Source organism: Podarcis erhardii (assembly GCF_964252035.2).
Source record: "Podarcis erhardii genome assembly, chromosome: 6".
NCBI lineage: Eukaryota > Metazoa > Chordata > Lepidosauria > Squamata > Lacertidae > Podarcis > Podarcis erhardii.
In genome coordinates, this window is record NC_138510.1 from 71,361,734 (window position 1) to 71,389,455 (window position 27,722).

General features: G+C 41.5%; 1 protein-coding gene across 1 annotated transcript in view; it reads right to left on the reverse strand.

The window, feature by feature from the left end:
• Positions 1 to 27,722, reverse strand: part of COL24A1 (collagen type XXIV alpha 1 chain) — a 168,022-nt gene that overhangs the window by 132,350 nt on the left and 7,950 nt on the right. Inside the window, exons 2-5 of the mRNA XM_081865636.1 lie at positions 18,644 to 18,708; positions 9,062 to 10,356; positions 5,422 to 5,475; positions 1,600 to 1,653 (exon numbers count right to left, since the gene is read on the reverse strand). Coding sequence (XP_081721762.1) covers positions 1,600 to 1,653; positions 5,422 to 5,475; positions 9,062 to 10,356; positions 18,644 to 18,708 — 1,468 coding nt within the window. The remainder of the gene's footprint in view (positions 1 to 1,599; positions 1,654 to 5,421; positions 5,476 to 9,061; positions 10,357 to 18,643; positions 18,709 to 27,722) is intronic.

Sequence of the window (27,722 nt, forward strand, 5' to 3'; positions counted from 1 at the left end):
CATCTCTTCTGAACTAAATAGCTTGCAAACTGACAGCTTGCTCCAGTCAAAGGGAAGCGGCATTAAACAGATGTCTCTAAAACAATAGCTATCACCTCTCATTGCCTTCACACAGAAGGGGGGCGTGTTGCTTGTACAAATGAAATGAAAATATTGAGCTTTCACAAATGTTGGATTTTTTGCAGTAGAAGAAAAAACAGGGGTGGTTTTTTTTTTTAGCACATTAATAGTAGCTGAATAATGATGATATTGTGTGGCACCATGCCAATAAACTCCCAAAAAATCAACAACCAGCAACTATACCATTATAAATTATTATAATTTTTATTATTGGTAAGTGCAGAAAGGCCTAGTGTGTAGGTTCTTCTTCCAAATCTTTGCTAATGTATCATCCATGTAATCTACCACCCAGCTGCTATTTTGCCATTATTTATTTATTTATTAGATTTGTGTACTGACCCTTATCGAAAGATTTGCCATGCATATAAAATATATAGCCACCGAAGATTAATGTGTTAAATAATTAATGTGTGAATGATTAATAAATAACTACCCTTGGACTAAGAATTCAGCAGGAATTGGGATTTCAAAAGACACAAAAACCCCATGGAGCAAGTACAAAGCAATTCTTGCTTTCTGAACTAATTAAGTACCAAAAAACAAACAAATACCCGGTAATGTTCGAACCAACAGAGCCTTAAACACTGGTTTTGGTGAAGCCAACGTTTCACCTCAAAATACGAGCAACCTGGTTACTGAAAAAGAACGTCATAGGATATGTCCAACACGCAGCTTGCAACGGCTTCCGATTGGTCTGTCTATATTTTAACTCACTGTAAAACCCACACAGATAGAACTAGTGAACTTTACATATTCCACTTACCTGCTCTTAAAACACCAGATGCTAATAAGAGGGCGCCCCAACAATCATGGGCTACTTTGTTTTACAATGTCAAACTGTGAGAGCCTTATTTGATATATTTTCTTGGCCCAGGGCAATTTTTAACACCTGTCACTACAGGTCAGATTCCTGCCATGAGGAATCACACTAAAACAAATCATGGTTGGGGCTGCGTTTCCCCCCACCCCACCCCCTCCAACGTATCTATCAAACTGTTATAACTAAATATGAGCTGAAGGCATTCCACATCGGCACAAATCTGTCCAAAACTATTTACGTAGCTTGCGCTCCTCTGGTTTGAGTTCGGAGTCGCTTACTAGGCCTTAATCTATCAAAGCTTAACACTGTCTTTCCAGTTTAACTGCCACTGAATCTTTGACGCAATTTGGTGACGTTTTCCATCTGAAACGGTTCTCTCTTACAAAAATTAATGATGACTTAAAGGAGCAAAATCCATATCAATATTTAATTCTTTGGGCATTTTTAAAAATTCTACAGTACTGTCTGTTTGCACTCAGTCTTGCACTTCTGTTTACAAGCTATATTTGCTGAGAACCATTTATAGTCAGGACTTCATTTATAAACCAAATACATGACTCTCATTAATTTCTGTGCAAGCAGGTTTTAACCATTCCAAACATGGACATATCAAAAGAGCATTGGATTCACACAGTAGTTTTGTTTATGTGTTAGCATACCTTGGGACCAGGCAGCCCCGGCAGCCCTGGGTTCCCATGTGGACCTGGAATACCCTACAGAAAGCGAGAGGAAAGGTTACACAAAATAGTAAGAGTAAAGGAGTGCTTTGTGTAAAAAATAACAAACAGCCGTTCTGAAAGATCATTAGTTCAATAGTCAATACTGTAGGGGGGGAGTTCTCCAAAAAAAGCCCGAAACAAGTTAATAACCCGCTAACGACCTTATTCCCTATATTATTTAGTTGCTATTACTGTGATTATTATGGTTAAGATTATCCTCCCTTTTTCCATTGAACAGACCCAATAAAACAGTTCTCAATAAAAAAAAATCATTTAAACTATCTCTACTTTACCTTTCTACCTGAAATACCCAGCCAGCCAATGAAACGTAGTCAAATAAAAATGCAGTAATAATAAAAAATTTAAAAAGAAAAATCCTAATAAAACACATCAGGTGAACTGCAGGAAAAGAATAGTTATCGAAAGTTTCTCCCTTCTCCCCTCTCAGACTGAATGCCAACTCAAAATTAGTTAAACGTTGAAAGAACATAGGACATCTAGCAAATGTCTCTGGAAAGGGAAGCCTGAGAGATACCACTGAGAGATAGTTGTTCCTATACACCATTCACAGAGCTTCTTACAGCACGATCAACTGATTCAGGGCCTTGTTTGATAAGCATAGTAAAATGGACATGCTGAATATTTGCAATATTTCATGTATTAAAGCAATACAAATAGATGAAGAAAATAAAATATATATATAGCAGCATATCCACAGAGGTCTTCTCTGGAGTATGATTCAACAATATATGATTTCTTTACTGCTGCCTGATTGGGTTGGATTTTTATACAATGAATTTTGTTTGTTTGTTTTAGATTGTTAGTTTCCACTGGTTAGCTATTCTTTGTTTAACTGGTGAATAGAGCTGTACAATAAATAAAAGAAAAACAGGCAAAGCGGGGTTATTCCATTCACACAATTGGCCCTCCTTGACTAACAAAGTAGGGCCTAAGTGAGGCCGCCATGTTTATGGCACCCTCAACTGTCAAGTCAGTAGAGAGACCAACCTCTTGCTCAGACCTTGTTTCAGTCTCTCAGTCTACCCTCAGCTATTTCTACATATTCTCTTCCAATACGCAAATGGCTGGTTTATGTGGCCCTGCATCATCACCCTGCTCAGCAAGATCCTAGTGATTTATTTAACTTTCAACTTGGCCCCCACCACGTTAAGTAATAGATAATGAAGTTGCAGCAGTAGTGGGTGGGAGGGTAGGATTGCTAAGTCGCCGCTGAAAGCTGGATAGAAAAGGGGGCAACAGTGAAGTGCAAAAGTGCCTGAGGAGCCAACCTGCCATTCCTACTGGCACGGTGGCACTGAGACACCCCCTCCCCTTCTCTGCCCAAGTAGTACCAACTCAGTCAGAGAGAGGTCTGATGAATGGCACAGCCCCACCACACTGCCCGGGACTGAGAAAGAGTAATATATTATCATTATCATACCACTTTATATTTTTTAAGGGGGGGGGACCTCAAAGGGGCTTACAATCTATATTAAAACATCAAATGAAAGAAGCCAGAATAAAACATCAATGAAGAAAGTCAAACACAAAGCAACACAAGCTAACAAAAAATCTCTTTTAACATTTCAGAGGAAACCATACTACGGGAAGTCAAATGTAAGAGGTGCACTTAAAACACAATTAGCAAGAGAATGATAAATTATCAGAGGTTCAACATGTTGTATATTTCCCCCCAGTAAAAATAAAATATAAATAGAGAGAGGGGTGAGTAGGAAGTGTTCTGCTCCTACCCAAATAGAAGTATGTAGAAAAGTAGAACCCCATAGTTCTATTTGTGATGTATATAAATATAAGTATATGTTTGAACAGAGGTGCTATTCAAACATATTCAATTCAGTTTCTGGATATGTTTCACTTATGCTAGTTCAAGTAACTTTCCACACACTCGTGCAAGTCTTGATTTATGAAAATGAGATGAAATAATCAAGTCCCAGTGATTTCAGCAACACCAAATTCCAGATCATTATGCTAATCCAGAAAGATTAATTAATCTATGTGCAGAAACACGCTCCTTTGTATAGAGGCCACCTGTTAGGAATGGGTCCAAATGCAATGAGAGTGCTGTGGAGTTCTGCGCCATGTGCGTTTCTGCACCACATATGCTCAGCCCAAATAATCAGTCAGTGCAGCCAACTCTGATACTGCTGATCGTTGTTGGAATCTTTTTTCTCTTCCCTCTCCTTACAGCAGTTAATAAGGGCTGCCAAAATTGACACCTTCAGTCATTTGGCAAGGAGATCTTCACATGCAGCTTGCCAATACACGTGGGAATCTCTGCATCAGTGCCATTGTTTACTTGATGAGTTAGTTTTTGATAATTATAACATGCTGAAAGGTACTTCTTAAATATGTCAACTCATTTGCAACTAACGGTCTTGTCACTAGAACGTCGAAATGTTGGTCACACCATTTGTGACATATTCAGGTAAATTTTAGGGATTTTAGGGATTTTTAAAGGAAATTTCAGGGATACCCCAGGGATGTACAAGAGAAAAAGCACTGCTGAAAAAAGTTCATAAAGTGCTATAACTTGCAGTTTCAGAAGTGGGAAGTGTTACTCTAAAATAAAGTAACCTTGGAGTTTGTAACATACTCAGTATTGCATTGTTAAAAACAGCCACTCTTGAATAGGCAAAAAACAAGATCAAGTAAACAGCTGTCAAATGCTTCAGAATTTTTTGACTTGTCTTGTTTTGTGTGAAATCATCAAAGCGTCCTTTAACTTCATTTTCATGTGAGAAATTCCATAAACCGGTGAGGTTTTATTTTACGTTAGAAATGGACAGAAATACATAACTTTAACTAAAGGCATCTCCACATTGATTGGACAACTAAAGTGGCTGCATATTGACCCAACTGAGCAAAGGATACAAATCAAAGATTAATGTTTAATGGATAAGCAGGATACTTATTTAATGGATCTCCTTTCTCCAAATTTTAGGTCCTCATTCCCTCCTTCTCCACTTAAGAGTTTATAAGAAGGCACTTCCAATCCAGTATCCTTTTCTCACAGTAGCAAACCAAATGCCCATGGAAAGTGTATTTCATTAAGAGCCTACTTCCTCTAATAATTTGACCACTGCCCCAAGAGTTGCCCAAATATTCAAAGCTCTCAGAGTCAAAATCTACCAAATATTGCATTAAGTCAGGTAAGCCACATTATGTGCTTTAATGGAACTTTGATTAATTTCTATAATTGCAAAATGAGCTGCGTTGAAACAAAATTTAGGCTTTTCTTTTGAAAGGGTGCAATCCTGGGTATTTCAAGGGGTATTTCGAAGGGGTAGAATTTTCTTGCAGTCGTTCAAAGTATGACTGCATTATCCTGCTAAGAAGGTACACTATATATTCCTAAGGCAGCTTTTCCTCTCTCCAGCTGTGGATAATTCTTCCTTCATTGTTTTTTACTCTCTAGCTCTGGAATGCAGTGATCTAGGAAGCCCACTCCCCTTCATTCCAACAACCAAATGAACATGACCTTTAGGTTGCAGAGTCACAGACGATGAGAAGACTGAAAAACATAAGGATTAGTGTAGCAGCAAACCAACGTTCAGTGGAAGTGCAAGGCAAAAAGTACTGCTTTGTCTATTTCTTATTTCAACACATGCCATATCATGATAATTAACAACAAAGCTTTCTGCACTTAATTTGTTATGTGCGTATGAGAAGAGTCAGAGTTATAGCGTCCGATTTGATCATTAATGATCATGTTTTAGGAACAACAGATCAGCCTTTACTTACCCTCGGACCTCTTTTCCCTGCTGGACCAGGTAATCCTGGAGAACCTTGAGGTCCCTAGAGGTAAACAAACAAACAAACAAACAAACAAACAAACAAAAAACAGGTTAAAGCTAACATCAAACAAATGAATTAACTCTGGCGACAAGTGTAACTCAACACATCCTATTTCGACAACATTTAGACACATTGAATTGCATGAGATTATTTTTACTGTATAAGAGGAAAAGGCATTGCTGGACATAACCACTGCAGTGTTTCTCACCATCCCTAGCTATTGGCCATGATGGCTGGGACTGATGAGAGTTGTAGTCCAAAACATCTGGACGCCACCATATGGAGATTAAGATTGTGAAATGTTTACTCATAGAATCACAGAACTGAGTTGGAAGGGATCCCGAGTGTCATCTAGTCCAACCCCTGCAATGCAGGAAACTCAACTAGATTATACATGGCGGGTGGCTATTCAACCTCTGCTTAAAAGGTCCATTTGCAGCTTTTAAATCTGTGAACATCTACCCCCCCCCCTTTTAAAGATGCCACAGGGATAAGAAAAACCAAATTTCTGAATTGTGAAAGTTAGTACAGAACCACAGAATGAAGATCACATTCTTCTCTCATCCCGACCCAAATCCCACTCTTGCAAAACAAGGACCTATGACTGGAAGCTGCCCAAGAACAACTGTGCATATACATCTGCATTATCAGTCTTTGTGTCCCTTCTTTAAGAGGGATATTGCCATTTTCTGCCCAGGACTCTTGGTCACTTCTTACTCTTGTGGAGATCTATCCCTCAGCAGCAGCAGCAGCAGCAGAAGCTCTCTGCAAGATGAAGCAGAGATTGAGGGCCCCAACTGGGAATGGGGAGCAAGTGGCAACTCAATAGTACAGCGGTGCCTGCATAAGGTCCCCTGTTCAAATCCCTGACATCTTCAACAAAAAGGATTAGGTAGCTGGAACTACCCAAAGGAGGGCACTCCATAGGGGAGATGCTACTACCGAGAAGATGTGTTTCTGTGCTGTCACCAAGTGACAATCCAGTGGTTGTCAAATGACCAGAGGGTCTTCTCAGAAGGTCTTATGAATTGCCAGGGAGGGGTGTCTGCAAGGTGGTTCAGGGATTCAGCAGCAAAACAAGCCCATCAGTAGTGGGTTAGATGGACCAAATGGCTTGACTTGCTCTAGGGCAGCTTCCTCCTAGTTGAAACACCTGCTTGATCCTGCAGGAATCTACCCTGCAGAAGCAGAGAGCGAGCTTCCACTCTCCTGCTCCATCCCTTCCATTCTAGCACATGTGTGATTTGGTTTAGAGCAGAGGACAAGAGCCTATAACAATATCAGGCAAACTGCTTCCTTCTCCCACTCCCCCCCCCCCGCCCCCCAATTGCTGCTCCTGGCATGGCTACGTGTCTGCACAACTAGCTTCAGGTACTAGGGCAGCCTTGGTGGTCTCTGCTAGAATGCATGTAACAGTAACAGGCCTCTCTACAAAGCCAGCTTGAATCTTCCTCAGTGGGATGCCCGGGCAACAAATTTTAAGCAAAGACTAGTGTTGCAAACGTTTGGTAAAGATGTTGACAGAGTAGGAGGAAGGTGAACTGAATTAGCTATGCTACTTTAACTCCATAGCGGAATAGCAAGGGAGCTGAAATTCGTTTTTGGCCATAAGCAATCATGTACTATTGATATGTACACTATAAATCTCAGTGAAACATCTGGTTTCTCCATTAGTTTGTTTGCTTTTAATTTTCGAACATCTCTGATCATGCTTTCTGCATGTGGCTTCAAGAAGTAACACTGCTATGCAGAATTTCGCCGTCTAGATTTCTAGCAAATGCACATCACATACAAAGCAAAAGCTATAGTTGCAAGCTTAAAATGTTTCTGTTTTCAGTGTTTCTGAATAAACTAAAGCCCTAGAGCTGAAACAAACATTCTTCACATCTCTCTCTCTCTCTCTTATTTAGAGATACATTGCTACACTTTAAAATGATTCTGTCGAGAAATTCAAATAACACAAAAACATAATTACATGTAGAATATATCACAGAAGCATTCTGAAAATGATTATTTAAATAGCTGCTGTTCATTTAACATTGACTTTTAAATAGTCACTTTTCTGGTTGCCTGTGGATCAAATTAGAGATTTCATCCTGTGGTTGTAAAGTGATATGATGCTAAAAAGACTTTCTGTACTTTTCCCAGTACCATAAACGCACACATCATCTTGCACTGCACATTATAAGGTGTGCTCTTCTGACACAGGTATTAATAGGAAACTGGTACACAGGAAGAAGCACTCAGTGACTTAGGAGTGACAAGAGTTGTATCTTCGTAAAACAGAGATGGACTACATTGTTGGCAACAACAAAAAGTGTACTGTGTAACACTTAAAGCCTAACAAATGTATTTTGGCATAAGCTTTCACAAACTAGAGTCCAGTTTGTCAAAGGTTGATACACTGTTAGCAGTCTAGAAACCACATGAATCAGCAAAAAGGAGTGAAAACAGAAGGACTCATTTATTGGCAATTGTAGAATGGGAAGCAATTTATTGTAGGCCAATAGGCCATGGAACTAAATATATTTAGCAACTGCCCTGATATCAAACAATGCAGACTTCTGACAAGTGGCTCAAAAGCCGCACAAAATACCTGAACACAAAACTAGAGAATCAGAAACCTAGAATATGTGTAGGGTATCTTGGCCCCCACCAAACTACAACTCCCAGCTCCAGCCAGCATTGCCAATGGGATAGGGATGCTGAGATCTGTAGTTCAGCAACATGGGGGGGGGGGGAGACTCCCTATACATGATCTCAGAAATGATCCAATAAGGAGGGATCATGTGTACTGAATTGTCCCTATGCCTAAAATAACTTTCATTCCCAACACCAACTACAGGCAAATTAGACAACATTGTCTTTGTGCCCTGTTTCAGCTCTCACCTTGCGTCTAACTTTGGGCAAGCACATTCTGCTGCCACTATAAACTCACCTTTACAGCAGCACTTTCATCTTCCACAGAAAATAACAAAAAAGGGTCCCCTGCCTATTTTCCTCCCTTGTTCCCTGTAGTGATAGCTCCTTGCACCTCCTTGCATGGAACAACTTCATTAGCATGAAGCAACTTCATCAGCTGGAAGTAGAAAAGACTACTCAAAGAAGAGTGGAGTAACCTCATTATAGGTGTTACTTCATTAAGAATGTAATGAACCAGCCCTTAGAGCAGGTACCCTCCACGTATTAAACCATGTTATAGATTAAACAACATTATCAAGATTAAATTGGCAGATTCCCAGTGCCAAGTAAGTGTCTTATTTGGCATTGACCGTAAGGCTTCTAGCATTCAAATAGTGGAATGTCATAAATGAGAAAAGGTTCTAGTCTCTTCCTCTAACCTTCAGTTTAGTTCTCTGCCTCAACATGTTTTTTCTGCATCCACAGCAACAAACCCTACTTTTATCAGGGACCACAAGTTCAAGGTTATTTCTCATACCTCCAGCTTAAAGTACCAAACTGAAACCACAGGAAATTCCTGCATCAATTTGTTGAGTCGCTATGCGTCAATTTGTTGAGTCACTATGGTGTATAACCTGCGAACTCCTGCTGCATTTTATTAAGGAACATAAACAAGACAACTTACCGGCGGTCCCGGGTCTCCTTTAGGCCCTCTCAGATTCTCGAGTTCAAACATCCTTTCCAATTCTTCATAGTAGTAATCGTAACCATCAATATCAAGTTCATAACTGCTTTCTGCGTTGTAAGTGTCATCAATCGGAAATGTCCCTTCGTCCCTTGAACCAAGCTGGTTATCGAAAGGTGTGGAATCAGAAGCTCTATATGATGTTGTGTTTAAAACTTGCTGCAGCTCCACGGGTTCGTATGGATACAGCTTTGATGTGCCAGTTTTGGTTTTAGTCTGCTTTATGGAAAACAGCAGATCGGGGTAGGTTTTCCTGCTTGTATCACCCGTGGCATTATCTGTAAGGTTTGGAGGCAATTTTGTGAGAGCCTGGAAGCCATCTTTCTTTTTGCTGGCATCTTGCTGAGGAATTTTCGATGCTTTCACAATTCCGTGGTCATCTGGTTCCGGTATAATTTCCAATGCAGTACCATTTCCTAATAAACGAGGTGTCAGGGGAGAGGTTGTCTCTAAGGGTTCTGGTGGCATGTGGACTGATGCACCGTTGCTGCTACGAAGGTTTGATTCTCCTTTCCTTGTACTCAATGGCATGGAAACTGGTTGGGTTTCTTCATCCAACTGTTTGCTTGGCGGCACCCCAAGGGATGTGTCTGGAGGAATCGTTTGAGACCGGTATGTGTCAGCTTGACGACACTGTTGTTTCACATATTTACAATAGTTTGCCAAGGCTTGTGCAGAGGGGATAATGTCCAGCTGACAAATTATTCCTTCAAAGTTGACTGAATGGGAGTTCATCCTTCCTAAAGTAAACAAACTCTGCGAATCGAACGGCTGTACTTTAGAAACAGTCTCCCTGCTGAAGTGCTTTCTTCCACACTGAGTATACAGAGACACGGCTTTTTCCGTAACGTCAATAGCAAATGTGTGCCACTGCTCATCATGAACAGTGTAATCAAAATATACAGACTGCTTACCTCCAGTGTGCACCATTATCTTCCTTGGGAGCAACTGGACACCAAACTGCAGTCTATTTTTATTTCTAACACTGAAAAGAAAGGCATTGTTTACTGCATAAGAACGTAAGCTAACCAAAACGGTGAACTGGGAGCCTATGTGTGATGCTATCACTTGAGAGACAGGCACCTCAATGGCTGCATTTGTGGACAAAAGAACTCCTGAGGCACTTAGGTGAACCCCCTGAGGTAATGAAGTACGTGACAAAGGCTGTGCAGTCCCTGTTGATGGTTGATGAAGAGCTTGCCCACTTAGGCCTAAATGATGAAGAATATCTATGCCTAGGGGAGGAAAGAGAAAGGAAGGGGTGAGACAACTTCATTCTTAATTTTACTCAAATGCTTTATATTAACTCTGCGCTTATCCACACCTTCTTTTCCTCCACACTTTCCAGGCATGGTCCACACTTGAAGCACCACAAAAACCCACTTTTTAAAGCTGAATTGGAGCAAACAGAATTGCCATTTGTTCCAAGTGAGTAGCAAAGAGAGGGTTTTCCAGCTCAAACACAGGATATGAGAATGGCAGAAGGTGTGGCATGAATTCATATGAATAATGTATGCCTAACAGTATTTCATAACAATATTTCATACATATAACGAAGGCATCTCTCCTGGTTCTGTGGATGCCACCACAATATGATATTTACACACGGTTGGCCATAACCATGACCCTTGCACAAGCCTAACAATTCTACTTAATTATCTTCCCAACTACTTTCAAACATTAAAATTTCATTTAAGTCAATTTTGTTTTTGTTTTAAATGGGGCAATCCGCCCTCAAAATTTCAGAATTCTGCTGGTCTTTCAACAACATTTTAAATCTGACTTCATAACTAGAAAGGCCTGAATTTGGTGAATATTAAACTGACAGGCAATTTTGGAATCTAAGTCCTAGGAAAAAAACAAACAAATGTAATAATAGCTTTGACGGATCAGGCTGGTAGCCCACCTAGTCCAGCATCTTGGGCTCATAGCCGCCAACCAGATGCCCATGGAGAGTTCACAAGCAGGATGTGAGCACAACTGCACTCCCCCCTCCTGTGGTTTCCAGCAACAACTATTAAGAAGCATACCGTCTCCGGGTGTGAAGGCAGAGTATAGCTATTGTGTCTGGTAGCTATTGATAAGCTTGTCCTCCAAGAATTTGTCTAATCCTCTTTTAAACCCATCTAAGCTGGTGGCCATAACTGCCCCCAGCGGAAGCCCATTTCTTACTACAACTAAGCACTGTGTGAACAAGTACTTCCTTATGACCATGGGTAGGCAAACTAAAGCCCGGGGCCTGGATCCTGCCCAATCGCCTTCTAAATCCGGCCCGTGGGCGGTCCGGGAATCAGCGTGTTTTTACATGAGTACAATGTGTGCTTTTATTTAAAATGCATCTCTGGGTTATTGGTGGGGCATAGGAATTCGTTCATTTCCCCCCCTCCAAAATATAGTCCGGCCCCCCACAAGGTCTGAGGGACAGTGAACCGGCCCCCTGCTGAAAAAGTTTGCTGACCCCTGCTTTTGACTGTCCTGAATCTTCCAACCTTGTGCTTCCTTAGATGCCCATGAGTTCTGTGATTATGAGAGAAAAACTTCTCTCCATCTACTTTCTCCATGCCATACATAATTTCAAACCACCTCTTACTAACCTTTTCTCTAAGACGTTCTCAACAATATTTTTACTACTAAAGACAGGTTTCAATACCACATTAACAATTCCACAAAATATGCATCATAGTTTCTTTCACAGACACCGAATGAGAAGCTGTGAAACGATGTAAGATTTCCCACCACCACAAAAAATAAAATAAGGTAACCCTAAACCTAACCCTAACCCTAAAAGAAAAATCTCAGGAAGAAAATTTTCTCTCTGAAGTGAAAAAGGATTTGCACTCAGGTAATGAAGATCTCATCTACATCAAGCATGGAAATGAGAATCATTTTCAATATTCTATTACTCTATTACCACTGAGCCTAGGGCTTGCCGATCAGAAAGTCAGCAGTTTGAATCCCTGCAATAGGGTGAGCTCCCGTTGCTCGGTCCCTGCTCCTGCCAACCTAGCAGTTCGAAAGCACATTAAAGTGCAAGTAGATAAATAGGTACCGCTCTGGCGGGAAGGTAAACGGCGTTTCCATGCACTGCTCTGGGTTGGGTGTTCTGTTGCGCCAGATTGCTTAGGCATGCTGGCCACATGACCCAGAAGGACTGTCTGCGAACAAACGTCGGCTCCCTCAGCCAGTAAAGTGAGATGAGCGCCGCAACCCCAGAGTTGTTCATGACTGGCATTAACTGTCAGGGGTCCTTTACCTTTTTATACAGTATAGCCAGTCTAATATACATGTTTAATTTACAGATGCCTGCCTGCAGAAAGCATTAGAATAGCCACATGCTGGAGGGGCAACAAATTATTCAAGTTCTATGCAGAACAAAAGCAACGTGTAGAAAATAAATAGATCACAATTCTCTGCTTTCGTGCCCAGTAGGTTCTTATCAGAGAACTTTATTTCTATAGCAACCCAGTATGAGTTTATACTACATGTTTAAACAGACTGAAAAGCTAAAGGGATGACAGGAGCTGTCCCCTCCCCACCATGACCCCAAAGGGGGGGAAAAGAATATGCTGTGGTCCTACCTCATATGAGAAGATAACAAGAACTGACGATGGCACAAAAATATCTGTGTATAAAGCTGGCGATGATCAAGCATAATAAGGCAGGCAATAGTGGAAGATTTAAAGCATGGAATGGGCAAGGAAAGTATGCTGAACTCTTTCCTATCTACACTTTGCTTCCCCCGGTTGTTTTTCAACCAGCAGGTCCTTCTGGTCACAGAGCCTCTTCGGGAGAAAAATGGCTGGGTCGAAATTATTTTGGGGGAGAAAGCATAGGTTGGGGAACGTGTACAGAGGAGGGCAACCAAGATGATCAAGGGTCTAGAAACTAACGCTTAGGAGGAGCAATTGAAGGATCTTGGGGTGTTTAGCCTGGCAAAGAGGAGACTGAGAAGTGATACGATAGCCGTCTTCAAATATCTGAAGAGCTGTCACATGGAAGGTAGAGCAAGCTTGATTTCTTCTGCTCTGGAAGGTAGGACTTGAACCAAAAGGAGATTCTGACTAAACATCAGGAAGAACTTTCTGACAGATAAGAGCTGCTGGACAGCGGAACAGACACCCTTGGGAGGTTGGGGACTCTCCATTGGAGGTTTTTAGGCAGAGGTTGGATGGCCATTTATCATGCTTTAGTTGAGATTCCTACATTGCAGGGGGTTGGACTAGATGGCCCGGGGGTGTGTGTGTGCTTCCAACACTAATCCAGCTCCCTCACCTCTTGCTCACTGATCTTGTGCTTGACATCTTCTATCTCCAACCTCGTTCATAGGAAAGAAATGGCCACCTGCTTCTGACACATGGATCTGCCATTCTCACAACTAGTTTGGACCTGACATATTAAATGTTGCTTGGACTAATGTTAGCAGAGTAGCAACTCTGTGTTTAAGTCCCCAAAATGGCATGACATCCTCGTACACCTGGCGCCTAATCCTAAAAGCTGCTAGGCCATCTCATAGTATCAAAGCAGGAAGGGTATTTACATGATTAATTCCTTTTTGAGTTCTGAGAACAGCAGGATGTTACCTCAGGATTAAAGTGCTGATGAACGGTCAAGTCTCTGTCAGCATGAAAGCAAGTCAAAGCCAAAGCTAAGTCAAGAGAGTCCTTGAAACATAAGGATTTCCACAGACTTTACCAAGAAATTAGGTTTCATTTCCCAACTTGCCTTCCCTCTGTTTACCAAAGATATTACTAGCAAATGTTAAGAGCAGACACATCTTGGCTCCGGTTCCAGCAAAAATGTGCACATATGCACACAAATATCGAAGACATTTCTGGAAAGGTTTTTTAAAATTGGCACAGAATGCATACATTTGACCGTGCTATACATCTTGAAAATTAGTTACACACCTTGCAGTGGTTCTAGTCATGTTAGGGAGTGCACAATAGTGCCAAGTTTACAAATGGCAAGCAGCCAGCATGGCCTGAGGCACAGGAAGTCCTATCATTGGGGTGGGGGGTAAAACATCTGCCAACTCTTTTGGATGTCCAGCTGCAAAACAATTCATTTATTTAAGCTATAGTCTAATCTGCGGTAATTGTAGACTTGGTTATGGTACAGTGAGAAATCAATGTTATAGGTTGAAGGCCAAAATCTTCCATGCATGATCATGGCTTAGCTGCAATTTTTTGGATTCATACTGTTATACTATCTATGTATATGTTTTGTTTATGCTGGTCTATGACCGTAATAAAGTACTTGACTTAACTTGGCTGCAATTTTTTTTGTGTTGTTATTTTTTTAAAAATGTTTTTGTTTTGTTTTACAGAGGCCAAATCAAGCATAGACTGGGTTTTTCAGGGGCACAGGAGAAGTTTTGTTCCAAGTCTGATATGGTATTTTCCACTCTGTGGGGTATGGGTAACCCTAATAAATGCTAAATTTAACATATCAATCTCTCCCTCTTCCAAGTAGCAAATTGCACTAGTAAGGATTCAAGACTAAACGGAATGAGAAACGTGTTGGGATGAGGGGACCAAACTTTGCAAAAATAAGTACAAAAAAGGGACATCGTTGGTTAGTAGCTGGCTGGCATCATGAGAAAGAGTGTCCCATGCTGCAACATTTTGTTGCAGGTCCCCCTCATATATTTTTATTTATTATGTATTTCATTTTTGAATCACTTATTATGACTCTCAAAGTGATTTCACAACATGATATTAAACAACTGCTTTTTCCTTTTATCTATTTTTTAAAAACCCAATTACATACATAAAAACCCATTTTAAATCCAATAAAGATATTGACTAGATACTTACTAAGATATTTTCATACTACTCTGCACCACAACTAGTCAGAGGGCAGTTTACAAAAAATAATAATAATAAGGTAAACCAAAAACATAATACATAATAAACAAAAGAATTAAAATTATTACGTAAACAATTACATATGGTTAAATTTAAGTTTTAAACTGAAAGTGTGATTTTTAGAAGAGTCAGGAATACATTTATACAGGGTTCCCCCCCGGAAAATGTTTCCAGAAAATGTTCATATACAAATTAGGGTAACTTGCACAGGAAAATATTCTGATGGCCTGATCTACCCTGTTTATTTTTACTTGTATTTAGTCAACAAAGCTAAAAACCATCAAACTGACCAGCTAGCCTAGCATTTATTTGCAACTGGCATCTATTCATTGTTACTGATGGACTTCTGAAACAAATTTTTCTCCACCTCACATCACTGTGAGATCAGCAGTGGAGGCAAACAGAGGTTTCCTGAAGAATTAAGATATAGTCCTCTCTGAAGGTGCAAGGTGTTTCTCTGAAACAAACGTGGGAGCTGAGTGCAGGGTGGGGATCAAAGGTGGGCAAACTACCCCAGAAGGAGCATGATGTGCCCCCCACCAGAGGTACTACCCGTCCCCTAACACCCCACACACCCCACTACAGGTATGTTTCTGATTAAGAGCACAATGTTTTGATCCTGCAAATGCAGAAAGCAGATTATTCCTCCATGTGGCCAGCTATGAATGCGCAAGCAAGCTTTGGGATGTGAGGGCAATCACCTCAAAGCAATGACCCAAACTGCTTCAGGCAGGCCTTCGAGCCTGAGGCAAATGTGCAGAAAGCTATAACCATGTCTGCACCGCTCAAAAGCTCTTTCTAAATATAACAGTGTTCAAAGACACTTAACAGAATGCATTCTTTTGGAGCACATGTAATCCACTTGCTTTCTCCTCATTCCAGCGGCCATTCCCCCCCCCCCGACCATCCCCCATTAATGATCAGTTATTCCTTCCCGCACACAGATGTCGGCATCTGATTTCATTTACTCCCTAAATTAAAAAAAGAAGAAAGAAATCAAAGGATAGGCAATCTCCTTGCAACATATATTTATGATTTGTCATCTTGAAAATGGCTTGTTTCAAGTCGAGGAGAGACTTTCTTCTATGCTTGCCTGCAGACTCCCATTAATCATTCCCCTAAATCATAGGGGGATAAGGGTAAGAGGGCTGCATCTTATCCCTCAAACACCCCGTGCATTGTCAAGGAAGCACAGTCAGGGAAGCCATCAAACTCTTTTTCTCCCTATATGTGCCACATGTCTCCAGTTTTCCCTGTATTTTGAAAGTTTTCTATTCTAAATAACCTAAGAGATCCAGATGCCAAATGACAGAACAGGTTTTCAGCCCATCACATCTAAAGGGCTTGAGGTAAGCAATAATGCTTTGAACAACACAGGTGCGTGTGATAAACTCAAGAGCGGCAGAACACGAAGGAAGGAATACAAAGAACTATGAAGCTACTTCGCTGTTTCTTCAGGTTTCTTAAATGGCATCCCTACCATCACCACAATACAAGTCACTTTTGAAACACAAAGAAGTCGTCTGCTCTGTTTTAGAAAACAACAAACTGCATAATCCCAAATCCTTGGTGTTGCTAAACCAGCCTTCCGCATCTTGGCCAAATACTAACTACAGCCATTGCCAGCAGATATGATGGGTAAAATCTTCAGAAGAACGTAACATAAGAGTCAGTGAGTTGAAATACCTGTTAGGTCATGAAGCCCACCAGGTGAGCCTGAACCACTCAGATTCCTAGGAACAGCAAGTTTCACAAACTTTTTGTAAGTCTTGTGAAGAAGCAGGAGATGGGAAGGTGGTGACATCATCGCCCTAAGATGGCCAATTCTCTGTCACCCTGAGCTATAGACATAGATATGAACACGAACGCGCGTGGACACACACACACTTCCCAATAGTCTCCCAGAGCAGCTTCAAGACATCAACAAGACAGTCCCTATCCTCAAGTTTAAAATCCAGAAGCTATGGCACAAACAGAAATGAGATTGGTAGGGATGGTTGGGGGAAAGGAACTTCCTAAATGTAGAAAGCTAACCGTCAGGGAGAAAGGTTCTAGCTTAGTTGTTGTGTCTCCCTGACATGAAACTTTTCAATGAGCAGGATGCTTGAAGCGTTTGGATTTGATATCCCGCTTTATCACTACCCTAGGTAGTCTCAAAGCGGCTAACATTCTCCTTTCCCTTCCTCCCCCACAACAAACACCCTGTGAGGTGAGTGGGGCTGAGAGACTTCAAAGAAGTGTGACTAGCCCAAGGTCACCCAGCAGCTGCATGTGGAGGAGCGGAGACGCGAACCCGGTTCACCAGATTACGAGTCTACCGCTCTTAACCACTACACCACACTGGCTCTCTATGTTTGTCCTCCATACAACAAAACTACTAGAAAACCAATGTTGTACAGTCCAGGAACAGTTTTATCATGCGAACTTGAGTCTTTCTCGATCACCTCTAAAATTCTTTGTATTTCTTCATGTGACTATTCCCTGAGTAGCTACCATAAAATAGCAGAAGCCTCACAGTGAGCTGGTTTGGATGATACACTAAGTCAAACTAGGATAGTGCAAATTTGTAAGCTCTGAGAGAGAGGAGACTGCAGCCACTTTTCTCCTCCTCTGGGTCCTGCTGTTGAATGAAGCCATGGTTTGTTTCCTCCAGATAAATATGTGTTACTTCTTGTGGCTTATCTGGAGTGAGACAAACCATGAGTCTGGGTTCAGACAACATGATGAGACAAACCATGGCAGGGCAGCTGCAGCTAGACTAGAGAAGGAATGCAGCAGCCACAATTCTCATTCCTAGAAGTCTAACACTCAAACATTCAAACGAAATTACAGCTTGGCTTAGTACAGATTTGGGGAACCTGTGGTCCTCCAGAGGTTGCTAGATTACAAGTCCCATAATTCCAACCCATTGTCCCTGCTGACTAGGGCTGATGCAAGTTGGAATTCATGAACATCTGGATGGTCACAGGTTCGCCGTCCTGGGCTTAGTGTTCCATGCAAACCAGCTCATTTGTTTCAAAGATGACAACCCCAGCACAGGTTTTAACTGCTGCTAAAATAGATACAGATGCTAACTTCAGATGTTAGAACAAGTGCCCAGCCATCTGTCCCATTCATTAGTCCTCTGAATAAACACAAACAACAACAAAAGCACAATCAGTTGCTTTTTAGCCAACAGCTGCGTCTGAAAATTTGTGGGTGGAGGGAATAAGCCAAAAAAGCAAGTTTACTTTTTTGGCCTTAAAAATGCAAGTTCAGACTAAGTACTTATTATGTGAACTAGTTTGTTTTGGAGAGTCCCAAGAAGTGCAAAGGTAATCCGGCTTCGGTTTGCCACCCCCAAAAACACCCACGTGCAATGAAGTCACAATCAAAGCCTTTACAATGTACAAAACTTCCTTTTTACAAGGAGTCTGCCTAAATATGTAAGCAATTTCACAGACAGAAAATCTGAGTAATTTTGAAAAGGTCAGCCTTCCTAAACTGGTTTCTTTAAACTTTTGCTCCTATTGTAACTATCTGGCATTAGAGGCCTTTGAAAAACTGAATTTCACGTCATTACTACCAGAAGCCTTCATATAATTTTTTTTCTCTCTCTCTCTTTTAAAGGAAAATCATTCAAATATTCTATAATAAAATCAGGAACATGTCTCACCTTCTTCTTGTATTTGTGTAGCACCCACAGCTATACATGTTGTGAAAAAAAGGAGGAGGGTTTTCCTAAAAGAAAAAAGAAAATAATATCAAGTTAAACACACAGAAAAGTATATGTTTTATCCCTAATAAGTGATGCACAATCCTTAGGTATGAAACAATTTATTCACCACCCAATTCTCAGATTCTATTAGGCTTTTCCAGGTCAGTATCCAGTTTTGCCAGAAGACTACATGTTGGTTTAGTGATGGGTAAACATGTTACGTCTCCACCACCATTCCTGGCTGTCCCCACTCTCACAGGTGTCATTTTATCCGTCACCACCTGCATCTCTTATTCTTATATTTCTTCTCTTTGGAATTCCTCATTTGGCACAAGCACAGTGAACAGCAGAATTGTGAGGTTGTGTGCTATATATCCATAGTTACACACTGTGTCAGGGCTTTTTTCAATCCTGCAGCCATCATACCATTAAATACAAGGGCCCCCAATCTTTTTGGGCCTGGGACACATTCGGAAATCTAAGAAACAGTTCTGCGTGTCACACAATGCCCATTTCATAGAAGAAACATGGGCGAAGCTCAGAATTCCACTCAGATAAAAGGCAAAAGACCTAGGTGGCACCGCAGGACGAACCATGATGATAAATGTGATATGCATTAGTGTTTGTGTTACACAAAATGTTAACGTTTAGCCAAAGAGTCAGAGGTAGAAGGGGTTGAAAAGGCCATTAGTCCACCTTCTAGAAATCCAATATTAGAGTATCCCCAATAGATGGGTGTCTGGCCTCTGATTGAAGGCCTCCAGTGAGGGGGAGACCACCACCCATTGAGGTAATTGGTTCCACTGGATTGGAAACAGGTTTCCTCTAATGTTCAACTGAAATCTATTGTCAGGGGACTGCCATCAGAACAGGGGAGGGAAGCAGGGGGGCTGTTGGGATACGGGGAGCCTCCAAAACTCCTGAGGAGCAGTTCTTCTTTCAGCAGTGGGAAAAGCCACACCTCCAGTGGAGAAGAGAGGAAAGGGCTCGAGGATGCTGCTGAGAGCCCCAGCACCTCACCTCGCCAGGTTGGCCAGGAGGGATGCACGCCACTTCTGTCGCCCAGCTTGTACAGAGGGGTGAAACGCAAGGAGGGGAGGAGGAGGCTTGGGGTGCCAAAGTTCTTATGTTGGGGGAGAAGCCGGAAGGGGCCACTCCCGGATTCTGCGAGTAACTAAGACGGACATGAACTTTGTAGATCTGCACTGTAAATAGTTTGCACAATAAAACCTGTAAAAGACAGGTCGGATTCCTGTCTGGTTACTCACGAGCAACCACCATCAGCATCTGACAGCTATTCTCCAGTCACTTGATGCCATCGGGTTTATCCCTGACCATGTAGGTGCAGAGAACAAGTCTTTGCCCTCTTCTGTGTGACAGCCCTTCAGTCCACAAATCATTATTCTTATATTTTCATTTCAAAACCTTAATTTACCCTATCCCTTCATAGAATTATTATTCTTTTAATGCTCCTATAAGGAAGAAGGAGATGGTGGCAGCTAGATGTGCAAACACTTACATATAATGATCCAAGAAGGAGAAGAAAGAGACCAGCACTTGGAAGTGTCACCTCTTGCTTATGCTATGTTCCGTGTGGATGAGCATCAGCAAGGCAAAATACCCTGATCATTTTCCAGCCTGGTCGATTAACATCACCCAAGGCAACTGATACCATGGAAAGTACAAAGCAAACTATAATGAACACACATGGTCTGCTACACACACAGCATGGAGATCTGCGGGAAAGAATTTGCACAAAGCATTTCATAGAATCATAGGATTGTAGAGTTGAAAGGTACCCAAGGTTCGGTTCTCAACCTGTGGGTCCCCAGATGTTGTTGGACTACAACTCCCATCATCCCTGACCACTGGTCATGCTGGCTAGGCATGATGGGAGTTGTAGTCCAACAACATCTGGGGAACCACAGATTGAGAAACACTGATCTAGTCCAACCCTTTGCAATGCAGGAATCTTTTGCCTACAGCCATCCATGGGTGGGCTTGAACCACCAACCTTCCAGTTAACAGCCAGACGCACTGACCCATTTGCTCCATGTTGCTGTGGACCCTTCCCAAGAGCCCCTTGACTCTGCACCCACTGGGTGCCAATCACAGTCTGGCACTATCCTTGGGAATGCTGCCTTTTCAACTGTCTCCACCACCATCACCCGCCCCCGTCAAACTGATTTTGATCCAAATGGAGAAAAAGAACAACGAGCTGCGTTTTTAAGACAGCAATGTGCTCCAAGGCGGAATCCAGCCCCCCACCCCCTGTTTGCTCTGGGTCTTGCAGAAGACAAATAAAAATAGGGGAGGTACTGTTGTGATGATTAATTTGTTATTTACGTTGTCTGTTATGGTTTTTTATTAGGTTTTTATTCTTGATGCTCTGTAAAACATGTTCTTAATGTTGTACACCGCCCTAGGATTTTTGGATGAAAGGCAGTATATAAATCAAATTAATAAATAACAACAACAGCAGCTGTATAATAATAAATAATAATAATTTATTTATACCCTGCCCATCCGGCTGGGTTTCCCCAGCCAGATGGGCAGCTTCCAACTGAATATTAAAAACAATACAGCATCAGACATTTTCAGCCACTACTGAAAACTATACTTACCTACCTAACTCTGCATGAAATCAGGCTGCACATATATTGCGTTTTGTAATTATCTTTGCTTCCATTCTGAATAAAAACAACTTTTAAACTGGCTTTGCCCCTACATCTTTAACAGCAGCAAGAGTGCAGATGGTTAGGTTCAAATGCATTAAATGCACAAGGCATGGGCTTGCATGATAGTTTTCCCTCCCCACTCCCAAGAAGGTGGGGAGACAGGAAGTATCTGCTTCCACTGTGAAGCTAACAACAGTTCCTCGTTACAGCCAAACCTGGGAGACTCTGGTTACTTGAAACTTCAGTTTGAGAACAAGTCGGGATCATAAACAACAACTTGATAGCAGCTAGCTTGAAGAAATCACATTTTTTTTTTTTTTTTAAATAATTTTTATTGGGTTTTTACATTTTATAACAACAGACACACACACAAAGACAAAGACAAAACAAACACACAAATACAATTACATACCCTAAGTTTCTTTACCCACTTTCATTGACTTCCCCCCACCCCTCCTCTTACATCCCAATTCCAAAATTAATTCAGCAAGTTCTTACCTAACCTCTTAAAGATATTCACATTGCTTTTAAAAATTAAAATCTTTTGTTTATCTATATTCAACTATCCAATTCTCTTATAATCATTAATTTCTTTTTTTTTTAAGGTCGATCTAACTTCCCCTTCACAAATTTTCCCTTTATTATATTAATTATAAGTCACATTGACCAAGTAAAACAAAACATAACATTTTATAATTCTATTCTCTCCCCCCCCTGCCCCGGTTTCTGTCCCTTCCTAGACAAATGTCCAGAAAACAAACAAAAAATATTTCTAGCCCGGATTCCTCACGTCCGAGGCGTCTGATTCTCTGTCAGTCCCTCTCTGCCAGCTATATTGGTAGTCCTCTTTGATGGTCCTAAGACCCCGAAGGAGTTCAGTCAGAGTCAGATCATATTTTCTTTCATTCAGAATGTTGAAGAGTGTTTGCTGCGAAAGACCATCTAGTTTTCCATACTCAAGAGAAAAGTCCCAATCATATTGCTTTGTTCTTTCTAGTTTTAATATTCCAAGTACTCCAGGGGCTTCTCTCTTCTTCTTTCTCATCTTTCGCAGGTCTGTAATCCAGAGGTCTTCTTGCTCATACTCTAACGCTGCAGATTTCTGGTTGATATTTTCCACTTGTAGTGTCTGAACTCCTTCTTTTTTCTCTGTCAATTCCAAAGGCATCTCTTCCTGCTCAGCTGCAGAATTTTTATCGTACATCTCCTTTGTGCATTCAGCAGAGTTGTTTGTTTCAGGATTCAAGGTCATAAAAACTTTACTCAGAGCCATACTCTGCTCCTGCAGGATTCCCACGAGAAAAAACATTTTTTCTATCTCCGCCAGTAATTTTCCCTCTGCAGCCATTGTAATGTCACTAATTCCCCCTAGGGGGCTTTCAGTTATTTAGTAGTCCTTTTCCAATAATCTGTTACTTTGTTATTATCAATACTTTGTTTCCAATCTCCTCAGTCCAAATGTATCAGCTTTAATTCCAAGAGTTATTAAATAGCAAAATTCTTTACTTTGTCCGCCCGTTTGACAGCTTCTTTGACAGCTGTCAAACTCCTTTCACTTCTTCCTCCGGGACCCAAATAGGACACTCCCGGGTTTTTTGGGGGGGATACACACAAAGTTCCAAATTCCCTTTCTCTCCAGCACAAAAATCTTGTTCTATCAAATTTGTGAGAAACTTTTAAATCATCAAAACAGTATTCATTCCGCCTTAATTCTCCGTTCCTTGCTTTGAAACGTCTATAAGTAGAGGGGGTGCGGACTTCCCTTTAACACATCCCCCGATCGTGCCGAATTCACAGGATAGAATTTTTAAAGTCCAAATTCCACTACTCACGGGTCCTTTGTTATCCAGTCCAAATTTTGGGAAGAAAGTCAGCGCTCTCCGGCCATGGCTTGCGGCTTCGCTCTACTGAGGTAGCGGTCTACTCTCAGCACCACGCCACTCTCCGTACCCTCTCCGCAGCCTTTAAAAAGGCTCTTCGTGGGTCGGGGAGGGCGCTTAAGGTGCCCACCGAGTCACCAAGTCCGCAGGCTTCCGCGCCTGCGGTTTCTGAGGGTCCCCGTGTCGCCGGCACGGCAAGACCCGTCCTCAGCAGAGCCGATTCCCTCCGGAGCTCGGAGGGAATCCGCCATTAGCCGTTCGCGCTAACCCGGAAGTCGAAGAAATCACATTTTAAAGTAACAACAAGCAAAAACAGAAGTGTCCAATCTTGAAGAGAGGAGCAGTCTATGAGTGAAGCTCCTGCTGACATGTGTGCGTAATTCTGAATGACAAGTGGCTAGGCTGTGGCCCTGCAGATGTTGCTGGACTACAACTCCCATCATTCCTGTTCACAGCTTGGGTTGATTGCATTTGGGAGTCCGGCAGCAACCTGGAGGGCCACAGGTTAGCCACTCTGCAATAAACCATAGTTTAGCATTCCATTCAAACAGGGTCTTTCCATGCCAAGGCAAGATTCACCTTCTAATCTTTTGCCAACATAATTTTATAAGTGTTTATCCCAAACAAATAACAATTTGAGGCTTCCCCAGAAAAAGTTTTGTTGTTTGCTTCTACACAATATTCACCACCACCACCTCTGTCTAAATACAAGTATTAGCAAATTTTTCAAGTTGAGGGCTCTGCTAGTTATCCCTGTTAATGCAAGTTCACCTTTCTATTTCTCACACAGCTTTAAAAAAAAAATAACTTTCCCAAAAACTGTTGGCAACCTGAAATATAAAAAAACCATTCTTGTACTGTAAATAATTCACTTTTACTATACAAGTTCTTCCTGAGAGGCTGCTCCAGCTGACTTCATTCTGTCTGGTTTCCCTTCGACATCTGATATGAGAAAACACACCTGCTGCAGATGTTATACTTCAGAGGGAACTTTTTACAAATTACCAAGCCATAGGCTCTGAATAATGTTTCCTTCGACATTGTTTTGTCTCTAGTCAACATTAAAAGGTTTTTTTAAAAAAGAAAAGAAAGAAACTGTGCAGCACTAAGTGTGTAGCTCCTTCTCTTTTGGCTGCAAAAGTCGTCCTACTAAAATCCAGGATAGAAAGCAACACTGATAATGATATTTTATGCTCAGCGGCCAATTCTCAATTCAGAAAACTGGAAGAAAAGGAACTGTTCATTTTATGCTAAAAATGGCACTAGATAGGTATATTTCTGAGCCTTCCAAAACTGAATATAATGAGAATGTTTTATACCTGAAAACCAGTCTGACAGAAGCAGACTGATGTTGTTTTTGCCTGCCTCCCTCACTCTTTTCTTCCTTCTCAAATGGCAACTGGTGTCTGTTGGCCAATCTGTGGGGCTCTGGCTGGAGAAGGCTGTGTTAGCCTGACAGGATGTTTGACTCAACTCCCAGAATCCTTTGCTTCTCTCTTGCAAACTGTTATATGAACTTTGCTTGTCCTTACTAGGTGAAATATTAATAAAAGGCACGTGATTTAGAATAAAACCCAGGGTCAGAAGCTAATCAACGTATTTTTTTTGGAAATAAAGAAGGTGGGCCAGTGGAGAAGCAGCTATTAAAAAATAAGTTATCAAGATACGGCAGGGAAGGAAAAATTTATTATCCTTGTATAATGATAGACTGCAACATCAGAACTTCTGAAGAACAAGGCTACAGTAAGGAAATTATGAAATCTGGTACAGTACTTCAAAATTGGCAACGGCACCCGCTAAAATGTGCCTCTTAAAAACAAACAAGCATAATACTGATTACCCTGTAATTAAGATTCAGTCCTGGTTAATAACTCATACTTTGCTTGGCAGTCTAAATCAAACAATTCCAAAAGCCCATGCCAGATTTAAGAATGACTGAATATTAGTAATGCTACATTTTGCATTACAAAATAAACCAATCAAAGAGATCTGATAAATAAACCCCACAAAATCCTAATGTCCTATTGTAACTGATATATCGATCTGTTTCCTGTTGTCAGAGTTATCTTTATCAGAAAAAAATTTGATTTTCTATATCTATATCTATCTATCTATCTATCCCTCATAAGGTTTCTGAAAATTCACTTGGCCATGAGTTATTCAACTCTAGAATAAAGGAAGATAGGGAAATAGATGTTCAAGTCTGCAGTTCTTTCTGCCTAATATAAAGAACAGAGGTAGAACTTACAAGAAACCACAAACAAAAGGTAGCCAGTTCAGGGATTTCTAAAGATTGGCAATCCATTCCTTAAGCTACAGAAGGTGAATCAATTTAGAAAACTGATCTCTTCCCATGAATACATGTATTATTTCTTTTTCCACAGTTGTAAGTTGGGAATGAAGAGAAGGAAAAAATAAGTCCCTTTCATGTTGATAGCTTGAATGAAACTTGAACGCAATTACTGTGACACATTGCAAAACAGTTCCTTCATTTTCTATAGTCTTATATCTGTGCAGATTTGTCTGATAGTCTGCCACCTGATCTCAGAAGGTAATTTCAGAGATAATTTCAGCTGATGGCCATATCCATGTGTGGAAAGTGGTCCTAGTTTAGACCAGACTTAGACACTAAAGGTCTCAGGATCTTTAAATCTTCAAGGTCAAGACAAGCACTTTGAACTGAGCCCAGAAAAAAACTGGGAAGAAGGGGATGACGACCACACATCAACAATGGAATAATATGCTTAGGGTGGTCCAGATTAACCTTTCACAAACTCGGCTTCATGGTTTCCCTGCCTGGAATCTGCAAATTGTTTGCAGCCTCTCAGAAGCGGTAGCCCACCTCACCCGCTTACCCAAAAGCCAAACTTCATCCTGGCCATTTCTTTCACAGTTCCTATAAACACGCTTGTGATTATTCCTCTCCCCACCACCACCACACACACACACACAAACACACACACACACATCCTTTTGCACACCAACTTCAAAATCTTTTCCTCATCTGGACCCAATTTGCAAGGCCCCAAAACCAGCCAGGAAACTATCAGAGGGTCTCTGGAGAAAGATGTACGCAGAAAGACAAATGACGAGCGAATCCCATCACAGCTACTCAAGTAGTGAGCAGTTGCTCAAACCCCACTACCTACAAAACATTTTCTCCATCGCGCTCTAAAGCACAGGGGGAGGGGAATGCAATTTGAAGCAAGATTGTATAGGAAAGGATACTCACTTCATCTTTCACTTCATGTGCATTTACAGTTTAGCCTCTTTGCGTTTTTGCTTAAAGTGATAAACTCTTAATATTTCCCCCCGGAATTGGCTGGAAAAGTTGTAGAGAGCATCTCCCTAATATTCCATACAGGCTCTTATTCCCCCCCCCCCCACAATGGTTAGCTGTCAACATTCATATGCAAAACACAGGTGGGTAGTATGCGGCCCTGGAAACCCTCCTGTGTAGCACATAGCTTTTTGCTAGCAACCTAAGAGTCTGGGTTTTGGTTTTAATCGGTTATTGCTGCAGATATGCGCTTTAAAATGCTTTAGCCTAAATGCTAAAACTAGAAAACAAGAATGCAGGTAAAACAAGGCTGCAATCCAGTCACTAGGAAGCAGAAGTAGAAGGAGAACCTAAGGCTTCCCTTAGGTACCTGGTTGGCCACTGTGAGAATGGGATCCTGCTCTGATTCAGCAGGGCTCTTCCTATGTTCTCAGTTACTTGAGAGAAAGCTCCAGTGAACACAGTGGATGGAACCTATTTCTGAGTAAGCATGAACAGGCTGGCACAATATGGCTGCAATGGCATTTGGAAACAAGCCCGAATGAATACAGCACAACTTGCTTAGGAGCAAACATACATAGTAATGTGGTGTAGTGGTTAAGAGCGGCGGACTCATTATCTGGTGAACCAGGTTCGCGTCTCCGCTCCTCCACATGCAGCTGCTGGGTGACCTTGGGCCAGTCACACTTCTCTGAAGTCTCTCAGCCCCACTCACCTCACAGAGTGCTTGTTGTGGGGGAGGAAGGGAAAGGAGATTGTTAGCCGCTTTGAGACTCCTTAAAGGGAGTGAAAGGCGGGATATCAAATCCAAACTTTTCTAGTACTGTGCTGCCAATTCACTTTGATTTTCAAATGCTTTCTCATCGGGGAAACTAGATGTGAAAGTAGGTAAGGCTCCTGCGCCATTAATAGTCATGGAGAAAAAAGGAATTCAGCTACTAGGAGTTTAGAAGCCCTGTCCTCTTGTGCATCTAGCCACATTATTTCTCAATGAAACACTTAAAAGCAACACTGCCACAAACAGTAGCTGGTCATATGACATGTTCATGAAGCTATATGGAAACGTTATCGAACCAAGCTTTATATGCCTTCACTCTTTGTTTGGACTTACGATGACTCTGAGGTGACTGATAGTGTTTATTCAGCCCTCAGATGGACAGGGGCATAGCGTGGGTTGCCACTGTCCGGGGCCGTGGAAA